This window comes from Chaetodon trifascialis, chromosome 9, assembly GCF_039877785.1.
Source record: "Chaetodon trifascialis isolate fChaTrf1 chromosome 9, fChaTrf1.hap1, whole genome shotgun sequence".
Taxonomy (NCBI): domain Eukaryota; kingdom Metazoa; phylum Chordata; class Actinopteri; order Chaetodontiformes; family Chaetodontidae; genus Chaetodon; species Chaetodon trifascialis.
In genome coordinates, this window is record NC_092064.1 from 12,258,006 (window position 1) to 12,271,024 (window position 13,019).

The 13,019-nt window shown below is 42.3% G+C and overlaps 2 protein-coding genes across 4 annotated transcripts in view; one reads left to right on the top strand and one right to left on the bottom strand.

The window, feature by feature from the left end:
- The window catches only part of dscamb (Down syndrome cell adhesion molecule b), a 129,078-nt gene that overhangs the window by 21,412 nt on the left and 94,647 nt on the right, over window positions 1-13,019 (bottom strand). For both annotated transcript variants that reach the window (XM_070970770.1, XM_070970769.1), the window contains exons 12-26: window positions 10,274-10,470; window positions 9,750-9,846; window positions 9,347-9,475; window positions 9,049-9,216; window positions 8,261-8,331; window positions 7,468-7,711; window positions 6,504-6,650; window positions 5,378-5,533; window positions 4,780-4,913; window positions 4,422-4,575; window positions 3,852-3,969; window positions 3,591-3,757; window positions 3,100-3,198; window positions 1,585-1,773; window positions 894-1,184 (exon numbers count right to left, since the gene is read on the bottom strand). In XM_070970770.1, the coding sequence (XP_070826871.1) occupies window positions 894-1,184; window positions 1,585-1,773; window positions 3,100-3,198; window positions 3,591-3,757; window positions 3,852-3,969; window positions 4,422-4,575; window positions 4,780-4,913; window positions 5,378-5,533; window positions 6,504-6,650; window positions 7,468-7,711; window positions 8,261-8,331; window positions 9,049-9,216; window positions 9,347-9,475; window positions 9,750-9,846; window positions 10,274-10,470 (2,361 nt within the window). The remainder of the gene's footprint in view (window positions 1-893; window positions 1,185-1,584; window positions 1,774-3,099; window positions 3,199-3,590; window positions 3,758-3,851; window positions 3,970-4,421; window positions 4,576-4,779; window positions 4,914-5,377; window positions 5,534-6,503; window positions 6,651-7,467; window positions 7,712-8,260; window positions 8,332-9,048; window positions 9,217-9,346; window positions 9,476-9,749; window positions 9,847-10,273; window positions 10,471-13,019) is intronic.
- vmp1 (vacuole membrane protein 1) overlaps window positions 1-13,019 on the top strand; it is a 198,003-nt gene that overhangs the window by 13,582 nt on the left and 171,402 nt on the right. The gene's annotated exons all lie outside the window — the stretch shown is intronic.

Genomic DNA, 13,019 nt, shown 5'->3' on the forward strand with positions numbered 1-13,019 from the left:
TCTCCTGGGCTGCTGCTCAACAGCTGAGCTGAACCATGGACCAACTGTCAAACTGTGCATCCACACAAACATGCTTGCACACACACACTTACACACATGCAAAACCACATCTGCTCACACATAAAATCCTGACAGGCAGCTTACATGTCTCAGCAAAACCCTTCAAAGGAAATTAATAAATAGTCTGGAGTGCAGCACAGAGCTCTCACCACCTCCTGTGCATCTTTGTAGGTTATACACTTCCTCTGTGTGTGACTGACACGATCTGTAGCTCAAGACAAACAAAGCTACACCAGGGCCCAGGCAGAATCTGAAGACCAAGCCCGTTTTCTGACTCAGCTGAGGTGTCGGAATACCTGTCAGTTTGTTCAAAGGCTGACAAAACTGCCTTATTCACAAACACTCTCAGAGCACAGACGGTACTGTCGGGCAGAACTGCAGAACAGCACTTCATGCTGAAGCACTGCTGCCACAAACAGTCGCACGATAGGATGTAACAGTGTTTTAATTGGTGCAATCATTAAAAAATAGTAATTTCAGCTTTCAGTTCTAATTTCTTCTGTTCGCTCTCAACCCTCCTTCCTCTGATCATGTGTTAATGTGAAATAGGGGAACCTTATTTCAAGCTGCTGTAGCAATGTCTCCTAACACTGTAAAACTTGATGAGAGCTGATATTAAAGAACACAAAAGAAGATGAAACAAGAGGGAACCTTTTTCATTGGTCTTTATACTCATTTCTGTCATTCATGTTATCTAATTAAACCCACATATTGAGGTTCCATCACTCTTTTAAAAGTCCCTAAAAGTTGCTACTGATACTTCTCTTCCATCCTGACCCACTGATCCTCTATACATGTGCAACTCTGAGGCAGTCTGTTTAATCCAAACTTACTTCCATCAGCATTCAGAGTAGCAAACGTGATCCTCTTTTCTGCTGAGCCAGCGCTGTTGGTGACCTTCATCTGCAGTTCGTACCAGGTCGCCTCCTGCAGGTCGTACAGGATGTAGCTCTTGGTCAGCGACGTGCGCTGGGCAGTGGTCCAGGTGGCCGAGTCCACCGCTCGGTACTCCAGTATGAAGGAGGTGATTGGACAGCCGCCGTTGTTCCAGCCAACCAGGTTGAGTCTGGCCCTGGTGGAATTGATGCTGGTGAAGAGTTCATGTTCTTTGGCAAACTGCGGCTCTGAGGAGAATGTAAAGAGGAGAAATTATCACCACCATTAAAACTTTAGTGAATATAACAAAGTCAAAGACATTACCGCTAACAAACCAGCTCTAAGGAATAAGAACGGGAGATTTGAGTTATGAGTTTTAAAGATCAGTGAAAACAAAATGGTATTAAGTTGTTAAATTTCAGTGACTGGGAAAACAAAATATTCCCTTACCTACTTTAATTCATTCTACCACTACAGTTAATAGAGAACAATTACAACATAAGTTTGGGAACATGACTCCCAAAGGACGCTGCCTTTTTTAAACAACATAATTAGTTGTTTTCATTGTTGTTTGACTGATTCTAAGACTTAAAACTCAAAATGTAGCAAACAGATTCATTTCATTCATCCTCCTGTGGACCTCCCTACCTTTCCCATGGGTCTTAGCTTCAATGATCTCACTGATGCGTCCAGGCCCTACTGCATTCTGGGCCGTCAGGGTGAACTTGTACCAGGTGCCACACTTAAGGTTCTCCAGACGGTACGAACGCTCACTGGGGCTGATGGGAAAACTGCCCCACTGCTCACTGTTGTCCTCTGAGTACTGCAGGATGTAACCTGTGGAGAGTCCCAGAGAATACAAGGATAAAGAGGGGAGGAGTTAAAAAGTCATTATACAGAAACATTTGCTTTTGTTTGCTCATAAATCATGTCATTCCTATAAAACAATCATTTTATTAATACTGTAGAAATCTCAATATGAACAAACTTACACTTAAGTTCCCTTTTTAATTATTAGTGGATGTAAGACAACTTTTAGAAGACATTTTGAAGACTGAAGACGGAATAACAAGAACAAAAGTCTATAGACACACTCGTGGCCTGGTGAGGTTGCAATTGACCAAAATATTATAAAATTGTTGTTGGATGAGACACCAGTGGAAATTTTATTGTTACCTAAATCAAACATGTCCTTCCTCTACACACTGGCTATTTCAGATACAGCTTGCAAAGTTCCGCTCACAGTTATCCCATTTAACATTTTCTGAGTTGTAAATACCATCCTGACCAAAATCCAATAAATCTATTTCATTTTATCTGATTTGGGATACCTCACATCAACTTTAGTCCATTAATATTGTAACAACTATAGCTGAGCAGTACTCAATATTTCACACCAGGAATAAAAGAATAAAGAGTAAGTTTCAGTAAGGGTGAGTAAATCAGTGAGTGTTGAGTATGTGGAAAGTTTTTATGGCACGAAGAGAAAAGTCAGAGACTACTAGTGTCATTAAGAGTCATCCTCCGGGCACCAAAAATGACTGTACTGAATTTCATGGCAATCCACCCAATTATTCAGGTATTCAATAACAGCCATCTGGACATCAGTGTTCCAGTGAGGACAGGCCGGTAAGCCATTGCCTTACCTCGAGCCTGGCTAAAAATAGACAACTGCATGCCTAGGTGTGTGTATTTTGGTGATGATGACGCTGTGAGCAGGGGAGCAAAACAAATATCACAGAGAAGGTATCATGGACAGCGTTTATGGGGACTGCAAGTCTACAGACAGGAGCCCCGTGATTAGGAGCAATGATAAATCACCCCAAATCTTCTGACTGTGATTGTGCTTTCTTTAAGATTGAGCGCTTTAATCTTTCACTTAAACAGACCTAATCTTCCCTGCTGCTTTTTAATCTACCGTTTAGGACTCAAATATTCAGCTCGACCACCAGATAATGAAAAACAGGAGTGGTAGACCAGAGTAAAGGAGGAGGTGACATTGGTTATCATGGGGAGCTGAAGGGAGGTGAATCCTCTTTTATAAAGGATAATGCATGTAGTTGAACATTTGTGTGTGTGTACATCACGTTAAGTTGCCATGAAAGTGCTCACTGTGCTGTTTCAGATTCATTTGTTATATGTGTGCCTCCGTGTCGCTCTCACCTCGGATGGAGCTCCCTCCATTGTCTCCAGGTATCCATGACAATGTGATTGATGTGGTGGTGGTCTTGGTAACTGTGAGTCGTGGCTGGTCAGGAGGGACTGAGGACAAACAAAAGTTCACTGTATAGTCAGTATTTGTGACCTCTGCTGGAACAACACACTCCTGGCCAAGGTGCAGTGACCATTTGCTGAGGATGATGTATGAAAGGTGGCGAGCAGAAACCTTTGTGCTTAAAGATCTGGTGGGCTAAGAAATAGTCTATAACCTTGCAGCTATTCAAGCTCAAAGCACAGATACACTTTTGCTGTGTTCCAATACTCATCCTACCATGTTTATTTAGCATGCCAGAAAAGATTTACATTATGGTACAGTTGTACAGTCTGAGCAACAGGATCAAAGTTCAATGTCATGACAAAGCAGTATGTCTGAATTGTATGCATACTGCATGCAGCAGCATGACAGCTGCAGGACAGTCTGTTTGACTACTTGCCTTGGACCTGCAGGTTGAGTGTGATCTCGTCTGAGCCCCAGTTGTTGCTGGCCACACAGCTGTAATTCCCAGAATCCTCTGCTTTCACTGTGCGGATGATGAAGCTGCCGTTGCTATGGACACTACGACGACCATCCACTAGAACAGGTGTAGGTGTTCCATTAGTGCTGGAGAAAGACAGAAACAATGTTTGGAAGATTATTACGACAGGCCACAATGCTGTCACGATATCCCTGAAAGTGTTGTTTATGAGAGACTTACTTTCCCTTGAGCCACTTGATGGTAGGAGGAGGGTCTCCAACAGCCTTGCATGGTAAAACAATGTCCTTCATCCAGGGGGTGGTCACTGTCCCGTTGAAGGTCAGAATCCTGGCTGGAGCTAAAACAACACAAACACACAACTTTGTTGGTGGTCTGACAGGATGCTCTAATTTAATTCATGCTATCATATCAAGTAGACTACACCAGTGCTTCCCAGCCTTTGTCCTTAAGGGACCCCTTTAAGTGATAATCTGAACTTAGAAAATGAAATTTGAAATTACAATTTCATTTAGCTTTCTTCATTGAAGTGAATGAAATGCTGAGATGTAGGCATACTACGTATATATTTAAATGTTCGTTCTCCTCTTAAAATCAATAAAACCTCACTGAATTTTAAATTCCTTCTACTTGTCTAATTACCAGCCTGTACATCCCAGATTTGCACTTTGTCTTTGCCTGCTTGATGGATGACATTTTATACTCTACTACTATGCTTTGGGTGGAAATAACTTTACGAATCTAAATGACATCCTGGGCTGTTGTCAGGTCAGCTTGGTGAGGGTGGAGTACCTTTGGCCAGAGGCTCCACCGTGATCTTCTCACTGTTGTTGCCATGACCTGCAGCTGTCACAGCCACCACCCAGATACTGTACTGTCTGTTTCTGGCCAGATTGGGGATCCTGTAGAAGTATGCATCTGGAGACGCCTCAAACTCGCTCATCACCTGTAAAACAGAGAGAGAGGAAGGATTATTGTACCACTGAGTAACAGCGGCGTCCAGAGAAATGCCATTTCACAACATTCAGATGGTTTGAGTCAAAGCACATGTTCAGCAAGGGTACCAGTGGCCATTCTGCCACGTTTTAATGTTTGACTGACATATTTGATAAAGATCAGTGAAAATCTCTTGGTATACAAATGCTATTACCATCGGATGCAGGTTCGAGCAGAAGACAATGTATTTCCTTATGATGCCGTTGAGTTTGAGTGGAGGCAGCCAGGAGACAAACACCACAGAGCTACTGGAGGCTGCAGCCTTAACCCCCGCTGGAGGACCAGGAACTGATGAAGAAGAGAACAGTGTAGGGTTCACATTGAACTATGTATTATCACCATAAAGCATAAGCGGACCAAACGTCCCCAGTTTTAGATTATACGTGGGCAATAATTACTCCTCCACTGCATCTCACCGCATAACCTCGACTTAAGCTTAATGCTTATGTGTTTCATGTTCATCAGTATCAACTATACTCAAACAGAATTTGAGCGAACTAAGTTGATCCTGATCTTAAGTATCCTGGCATCTCTTGTTGCTTGCTTGGTCAGTTTCATAACATATAGTACTCAACTAATTTTAGCTGTCCACCTAATCCAATAGGCATTGAGGTTAAATTATAACGGTAAAAGCAACAAGTAGTAAGAAACAAGAGCCTTAACTGACTTTTTTCTGTTTTGTACAATATATACAGTAGACTGAACTTAAATTTAAGTGTATTTTTTCTGCTATATCTGGTAATGAGCCATACCGTCCTCTTTAGTGCGGACGTAGATCTGTTCACTGCGGACACCATCTCCGGCATTGGTGAAGGCTAAGACCTGGATGCTGTAGTTGGTGTACTTCTCCAAGCCATCCAGCTCCAGAGACGGCTGATTGGTGGTCACGTTCCTGATTTCTCCCAGTTCTGACACAGGACAGGCGATATGTTAATAAGCATGGGTATCAAAAGTGTTACCCACTACAGTGGTACGGTGCAGCTTAGTGTGATAACTATGAATACTAATACCAACAACTGTTAATTTAGCATTGAAAAGTTATTAAAATATTTATTACCTGTGATGAAAGCTACTGAGAGAGAACTAAGAATGTCCTAAATGTACAGTCTGGAGCATTCCCCTGCACAATGACGTATTTTGTATTTAGAAGTATTATAGAAAAAAAAAAAAAAACAGGTTATTTTTCATTTTTCTCCAGGCCTGTCTTCTACTTCCCTCTCCTCCCTCATGCCCTGTCACTCAGAGCTGAGGCAATGGTCCTCACTGAGTTATTGCATTGTGAATTATTGATGGAGACCAGCCAGACTGCAGGCTAGATCACTGCTATACAGCAGGGTGTACATTCAAGGGGAAAAACACAGAACCACAAATATTCCCTCTGTGCAATGCAGCTGTCGTATTAATACGGTTGATCAGCGGTAGAAAAACATCTTCCACTGTAGTGTGGCACAAATGGATGAAATCAGATGTTGTTGTTCAACAAGTATATAAATCTAAAGCAGATAAAAAGTTTGGAGCAAATAAGCTGCTGAAGCTTACACTTAAACTTTAAGCAAAGTGCGAAGCAGTGTCAAATATACAGTAGATAGAGTTTAATGGTGCGTGAACACAAACACACACACACACACACACACACACACACACACACACACACACACACACTCAACACAACAGCTTGACTTATCCAACCATCTCTGTAACTCACAACAGCATATTACAGTATGACAATCCCACAGCTTCCCCTGGTGGGTGAACTATTACAACAAGCACCCGCAAAGCAAAACCAGGCCTGCATCAATGACAAATCAGTATTAAATGGGCAGTAAACTGCATCGATCTGTACATGATATCAGTGTTTGAGTGCGTTAATGTCAATACCTCCATCAGGCAGGTTGGCCCAGTAGATGACTCTGTATCCCTGCAGGTTTCCATTGAGAGCTTCTCGAGGCAAAGGCATCCAGGACAGCGATATGACCTCTGGGGACTTTGCCACAGCCAGGACATTTTCAGGGGGCCGAGACGGCACTATCAGAGACAGGAGAAGAGACGAAGTGTTGGAGTGGAGGCTTAATGGAGGCTCATGGAGTGGCAAGTCCCTTCATGTAGGTAGAATCACAAGTGAGTTTAAAGAATAACTGTTTGGATACAGTACATGAATCATTTTTGTACAATGTCTAACAATGAAGCAGCTGTATCTACTGTATATCACATAATGAGAAGAATAATCAGTGGTGGAAAGTGGAAAACATGTGAAGTGAAGAACATATATTTAAGTTATTACATGCAATATTAACACAGTCATGACATCATATGCTGACAGTTTTCAGCATGTTAGAAACATTTGGTGTTTTTGTGAAGCGGGTATATTTAGTTAGTTACAAATTATTTTTAAAAAACAACCCACCCAGGGTATTATTTTATAGTGAATAAAGGGTAGGGTTTTTTTTCAAAGTAGGGCTCTTTTACTTTGTATAATTATTATACATGTCTTCCTTAATCAGACACTTTGGCGGAGCAGTACTAAATATCGGGTATTTGTTAGCTTGATGTAATTCAGCAAATGTCCAGTAGAGGGGATCCTTTTCACAGGAATATTACAGAGCTTTTTTGAGAGCCATTGCATCTAAAAGGCAAGTAGAAGAGGTATGGGATCAAATTTGGTTCAACTCAGTCAAAGTGAGTCAAAGTCAAACAACAAGTAATCGACAGCAAATATGAGGTTACGCTAAGTAATAAACCACTGAACCATGTACAAGATCCTCTGCATGGACACAAGGACTTGGACACAAGGACATTTACAGTAACAACACATCAGATCCACTCGGACCCCCCTGCCCCTTACCATCCTCCAGGGTTTTGGTGACCACCTGCTGTGAGGATGGCCCGGTGCCTGCTCTGTTGGCTGCCTGCACCACCACACTGTACTGAGTGAACTTCTTCAGGTTGTCCAGCGTGATGCTCTCTGTGGTGTCTCCTGTGGTGTCCACGCTGATGATGGTGAACTGGTGGCTCCCACCAGGGCTGTACTCCCTGTAGCCCACCTGGTAGCCCCGGATCACGCCATTCTGCAGGTGCTTCTGGGGAGGCTGAAAGACAGGTTTCGGGAGAGAAAACTGCTAGAAGACCACATGTCACACGATGTGGTAACTTTTACCCAAACTATTGAAACATTAAACACTAAATGACAGAGCAAACCACTCATTAAACAGAAAATCAATGACGTGTATGCATCGCCATGAAGTTTCACTTGATCTGAAGACATAACGAAATAAGTCACTGTTCTGCTCCTTCTAAATGCCTTTTACAAAACACACTATTTTCGGCCACTTCAAAAACTTTAATTCATTTATTCTCTATTAGGATTCTGATTAGCATTAGCAAACTGGCTGCTAGCTTTATGTGTGTCCAAATAAAATAATAAAACTGAATACAAACAGTATTATCTGGGTCTATTTACTCATTCATACGGTATGTTATGAAACTGACTTCTGCAGAGAGAATAAAGAAATTTCTTTGTGTTTCTTTGACCCCTTAATGTTTAATTCATAATGATGGAAGAGATTATAGAACAGTCTACATATTGGTGTCTTTTTCAGGGCATGGCTCATAGCAATCTTCAAAAAGAAGGACTTTACCTTCCAGGAGACTTTGATGCTCTGTGGGGAGGTGGGCTCCAGAGTGACATCCTGTGGTGGGCCGTCAGGTGCTGCACATAAAGCACACCATTCAACACTACTGCATACTGGTGTTAAAGTGAAAGTATCAGCCAGTGAGAGAGCGATTCCCTTTATATTCAATTTAATTCCACTAGGTGGTGCTGTTGAGTTGAGAGTGTATTTTCCTTCATGCTCTCTCTCATCTGACTGCCTCTCAGTTTCCACCTCAACTTAATAATAATCTAACATAAACTTGTAACATCATCAACTTTAACCTTTAAAGTAATGTGAGAAAATGATATATGTTTTATTTAATTTGAGGTTTACGACTTTATTTTAGTAATAAATCCAGTAAAATGGGGCATTTTAATGTGCTGGTATGCCTGTGGGGGGATCATTATAGGCAATAGAAGCTAAGTGAACACTGATAGAGCTGACTAAAAGCAACAGTGAACTGTTTCCCTAGATATAAAAGATGATGGCCTCCATTTAAAGCAACCTTAATATAATTATTTGATGATGATTCAACAGGTTTGAGAGCCAGGAGGAAACACTACAACAGTACAGCATAGAGTCAGTTTTCTAAAGAGCAGAGTGAAAAAGTCTTAGAGTGTTAAGACTTTATTTTATGAAAAATTATCCCAGTTACGCTGTACTTTGACTTGCAGATTTAAAATCCTTTTAAGTCATAATGTGTTTTTTTTTGTTTTTTTTTGTGAGCGGCTAATTTTATTATGCAAGCACAGTATCGTGAGAAGTTCAGTAACCTGCTTCATCGGTGGTGATGGTGAGCTCATTGCTGGGGTTACTGTTGCCAATGATGTTCTTGGCGACCATGCGGATGTTATAAGTGGACGAAGGGTGGAGGTCAATAATAGTGGCCTGGTTGAGCTGCGGTGACACATCTTTGGTTACCTGGGCTGATAGCCATGACGCTAGAAGGAACAGAGGCAGATAGGGATGAATAAACTGTGAGCGATGCATTGTAGCATTTCTGATTTCTTATATCTTATATCGAGACTTTCTGGGATTACATGATGTTGTGTTTCCTGAACTTGTGTCTACCTGATTTGTTCTTGCACTCAATATCATATCCTGTGATGGGGCTGTTGCCATCAAAGCCCATGGTCCAGCGGAGAGCTATGGTCCGATCTTTAACCTCTCGGATCTCGACTTCCGGTGGGTCGGGTGGTTCTGAGGGAAAGTGTGGGCATGAGAGAGTGTTAGAGTGGTAGTCCTCAAAGAACTGCACGGCAGGCCGACCAGACAGAGGAATCTCTCTCTGTTTTTCCCAGTGAGAAATTATGGTTAGCACTGCAAAGAGCAGGAGTCACACTGTGCAGCAATTAAACTGATTAATGATAGAAAACTTTACAATTCCAGGAAGGAATTTTGCCGTCTTCCACACAGAGACACTGAAAAACACCTACCGAGAGCTGAGCTGAATATGAGACGAGCGGGAGCTCACCTTGCACTGTGAGCTGTATGATGCCTCGGTCCTCACCGAAGGAGTTGATGGCATGACAGGAGAAGAAACCTGAGTCCTCACGAACTGTAGGCATAATCTACAGAGACGCACACCACATGCAGGGCATTAAGGTGGGTAGAGAGTGGGCCTGTCAGTCAGGAATCTAAAATTACAACTCAGCTTCTATATTCTTGTCCTTTACTGGAGAGGGGGACAAATCCCCTTCATCCTAACCTATGTGAGACACTTCACTACTACATCACTTCAGGGCACATATTCTTCACGATTTTACATTACTGCATTACACATGTACTTGTTCATACTGTGTTTTAATAACCATTAAATTGAACTGAAAGGGAGCTCTTTAATATTTTATACTCTACTTGAGGAATTTAAGATTATGTGAATGTGTCTGAGCACGACTCTTTCTCCCTCCCTGCTTTCCATCTGTCTGAATGGATGAAAAATAACTGAAGGCTGTGTGCTAAATACATATTTGTGTTAATGTGAAACTTAGCACTCACCACCAGCGTAGAGATGACTTCATCGGCCACCTCTTTGACCGTCACCACGTATCGACTGGTCTCTGGGTTGATGATGCGTTCTTCCTTCTCCCAGCGCACCATGATGGGTTTCTCCCCGTGAGCGATGCAGCTCATCCTCTTCTCCTCGCCCTGCGTGGCCAGAGTGGTGTTGGGGTAGGAGGTGATCATGGCTGGGACTGGATGAAGGGGACAGAGGTTTAGGGGAAGAGAGGAAGAAGAGCAAGAAAATAGAAAGAAAATAAGACAATGATATCAGTGAGATGTTAGCCAATATTCATCACTAAGCATCACTTAAATAACTGCTTTGTTGTGCTATGTGTTAATCTTTTTATTCCAAAAAAATGAGATATCATATTATATTTTGAAAAACACAGCACACATAAATTCTCTGACTGTGTGTCTTGTCTTGTACTGAGAAAACGCCTTTTCTCTTTTTCTCTGACAATTATGACAACCATTTAAACACTCCAGGGACCGTCATGAACTCATGTTTGAGTCTCCCTGTCTCCCGCAATACTTTGAGATTGAAAAGGAGCCCTTCAGGTAAGCCTGCACCTGCTTTGATAATGACAGCGAACGGTAACATGCTGCTTTCTGAGGATGAGGTGGAGGAACGGAGAAGAAAGTGGTGACTCCTGACTGAACTCCCATCGGTCTGAGCGTGGAGCCAGTCTGGCTCTACGCCGTAACCGCACACCAGGCTCATTAGCAACACATCTAACCCGCGTGTGTGTGTCTGTGTGTGTGTCGTTCAGCAGGATGAGTATCTGCTGTAAAAGTCTCTCACCCAGACTACTCACAGTCTGTACTCACACTTTCTTTCATTCTGTCTTTGTCTCTCTACTTGCATGAAGCTGTCTCCTGATTGTAACACTCACTGAGACTTTCAGGTGCTATTCACGGCATAATGATCTCTAAAGTGTGAAGCTCCTGAAGTGGATTACACCATATTAATTTCTGCAGTTTGAGCAGCCTGAAAGAATATGTTAAACTCTATCAGCACGGACATTATGAACATTATCTTCATTCATTTTTTGGGATGTTATAATGCAGGTAAAACTATTCAGATGATCTGATGGCTGCCAGGTGATGGCTTATAAACCTGAGGAAATCTCAGTGAGGCAAAGCAGTTCGACACTGTTCATCGCTGTGCAGCAGTCAGGCTGGAAAAACACCAGGCTTTTTTATACTGGACGCCCTTCCTGATTCGACCCTCCCCATGCTGAGCTAAGGAAGGGTAATTTAGGAATGCAACGTGGACGGGATGAGGTGGATATTAAACCACCAACCCTGTGATCAGTAGATGACACACTTAACATTTAGATAATTCTGACCTGATTATAATTCACCGCAGGAGTTTATTTGTTTGCAGCCAACCATTTCTGGAGACATTATATTAAGGTCGGCACTAATGATTCTTTTTATCATTAGTCCAAATTCAGTGAAAAACACCCATCACAGTGTCTCAGAGACCAAAGAAAACCCAGAAATATTCAATTTACAATGATTTCACTTCACAAAATACTTAAAAGCTATATGAATTGACGTTTTGCCCAGTTGGGGGTAGTGAAACCAAGTGACGTTGTTATATCATTCTTCCTGTTTCTGTCCACCTCCACTCTTCTGGTAGTTCTTGTATCATTTCCACCAGCTCCTGAGGGAAATGTTCGTCTCTTTAGCTGCTAAATGCTCCACTTTGTTCACCAGCTAGTTGCTAAATTAGTCTGCTGTTTGTTACTGGGCAGGTAGCGCACAGTGGGGTTTGAAAACAGCTGTCTGGTGCTGCTTTAAATGCTAATGATGAGAACGGTGAAAGTGAATCAAAACACTACAGGTGTGGGCCAGAAAACCGAAACAATGAGGACGAAGATGCTTTAAAGCTATGCAGAGCTGAAGTGAACAGCAATGATTCTCTGTGGGTTTGTCAATATGAGTGACTCCTTTTACATGACACATAGGGATTTGATCCATTGTTGACATAAAAATACTAATAGTAGCAGCTTTAAATAACTCACCGGCTATTTAAATTGTTGATTTTCTGCTGAGCGATGAATCAATTCATCTTTATTTACATTTGACACTGCACTGTTTAGTACCATTTATAGGGTTTCCAGTATATGTACATATGTGCTATGGTGAATACTGTGTCTCTGGAAAGGACAGCAGTGGCAGCTACATGTGGCAGATACTTGTGCAGTAGAGGTTGGAGGCCTTCTCTTCCAAGCCGAGAAACGATATGTGTGTTTGAGTCGGTGTGCGAATGTCTGTACGCTCCAGAATAATGTGTCTGTGTGCACTGGTATGAGTGTTATACTGTACGTGCATATGTATGAATGTGTGTGCATGAGAGCGGCTGTGTCTGGGGGAGCTAAATGGGCGAGCACAGAGAGAAGAAAAGACTTGTGCTCATGACACATCTCAGCCACACTACACGATGGAGGAGAGAGAGAGCATGTACCCCTGCAGCGCTAACTATGATCCCTCTCCCTCGCTCTCTCACTCCATCTCCCTCCTCAGGCTCCCACCAGGACAGCAATGATTTAATGATGAGAAAGACCACTTTGATTATTCATACGCAGCAGACAAGTCCGCTGGCCGTGCTGTTGTCTCACACAGACACACACGCATTTAAACATATACAGACATGCACGAATAAGGACAGAAGCATGCACACACCCATGCATGTTCAGAAATACACAAAGACAAATACAGAGGTACTGGCCTT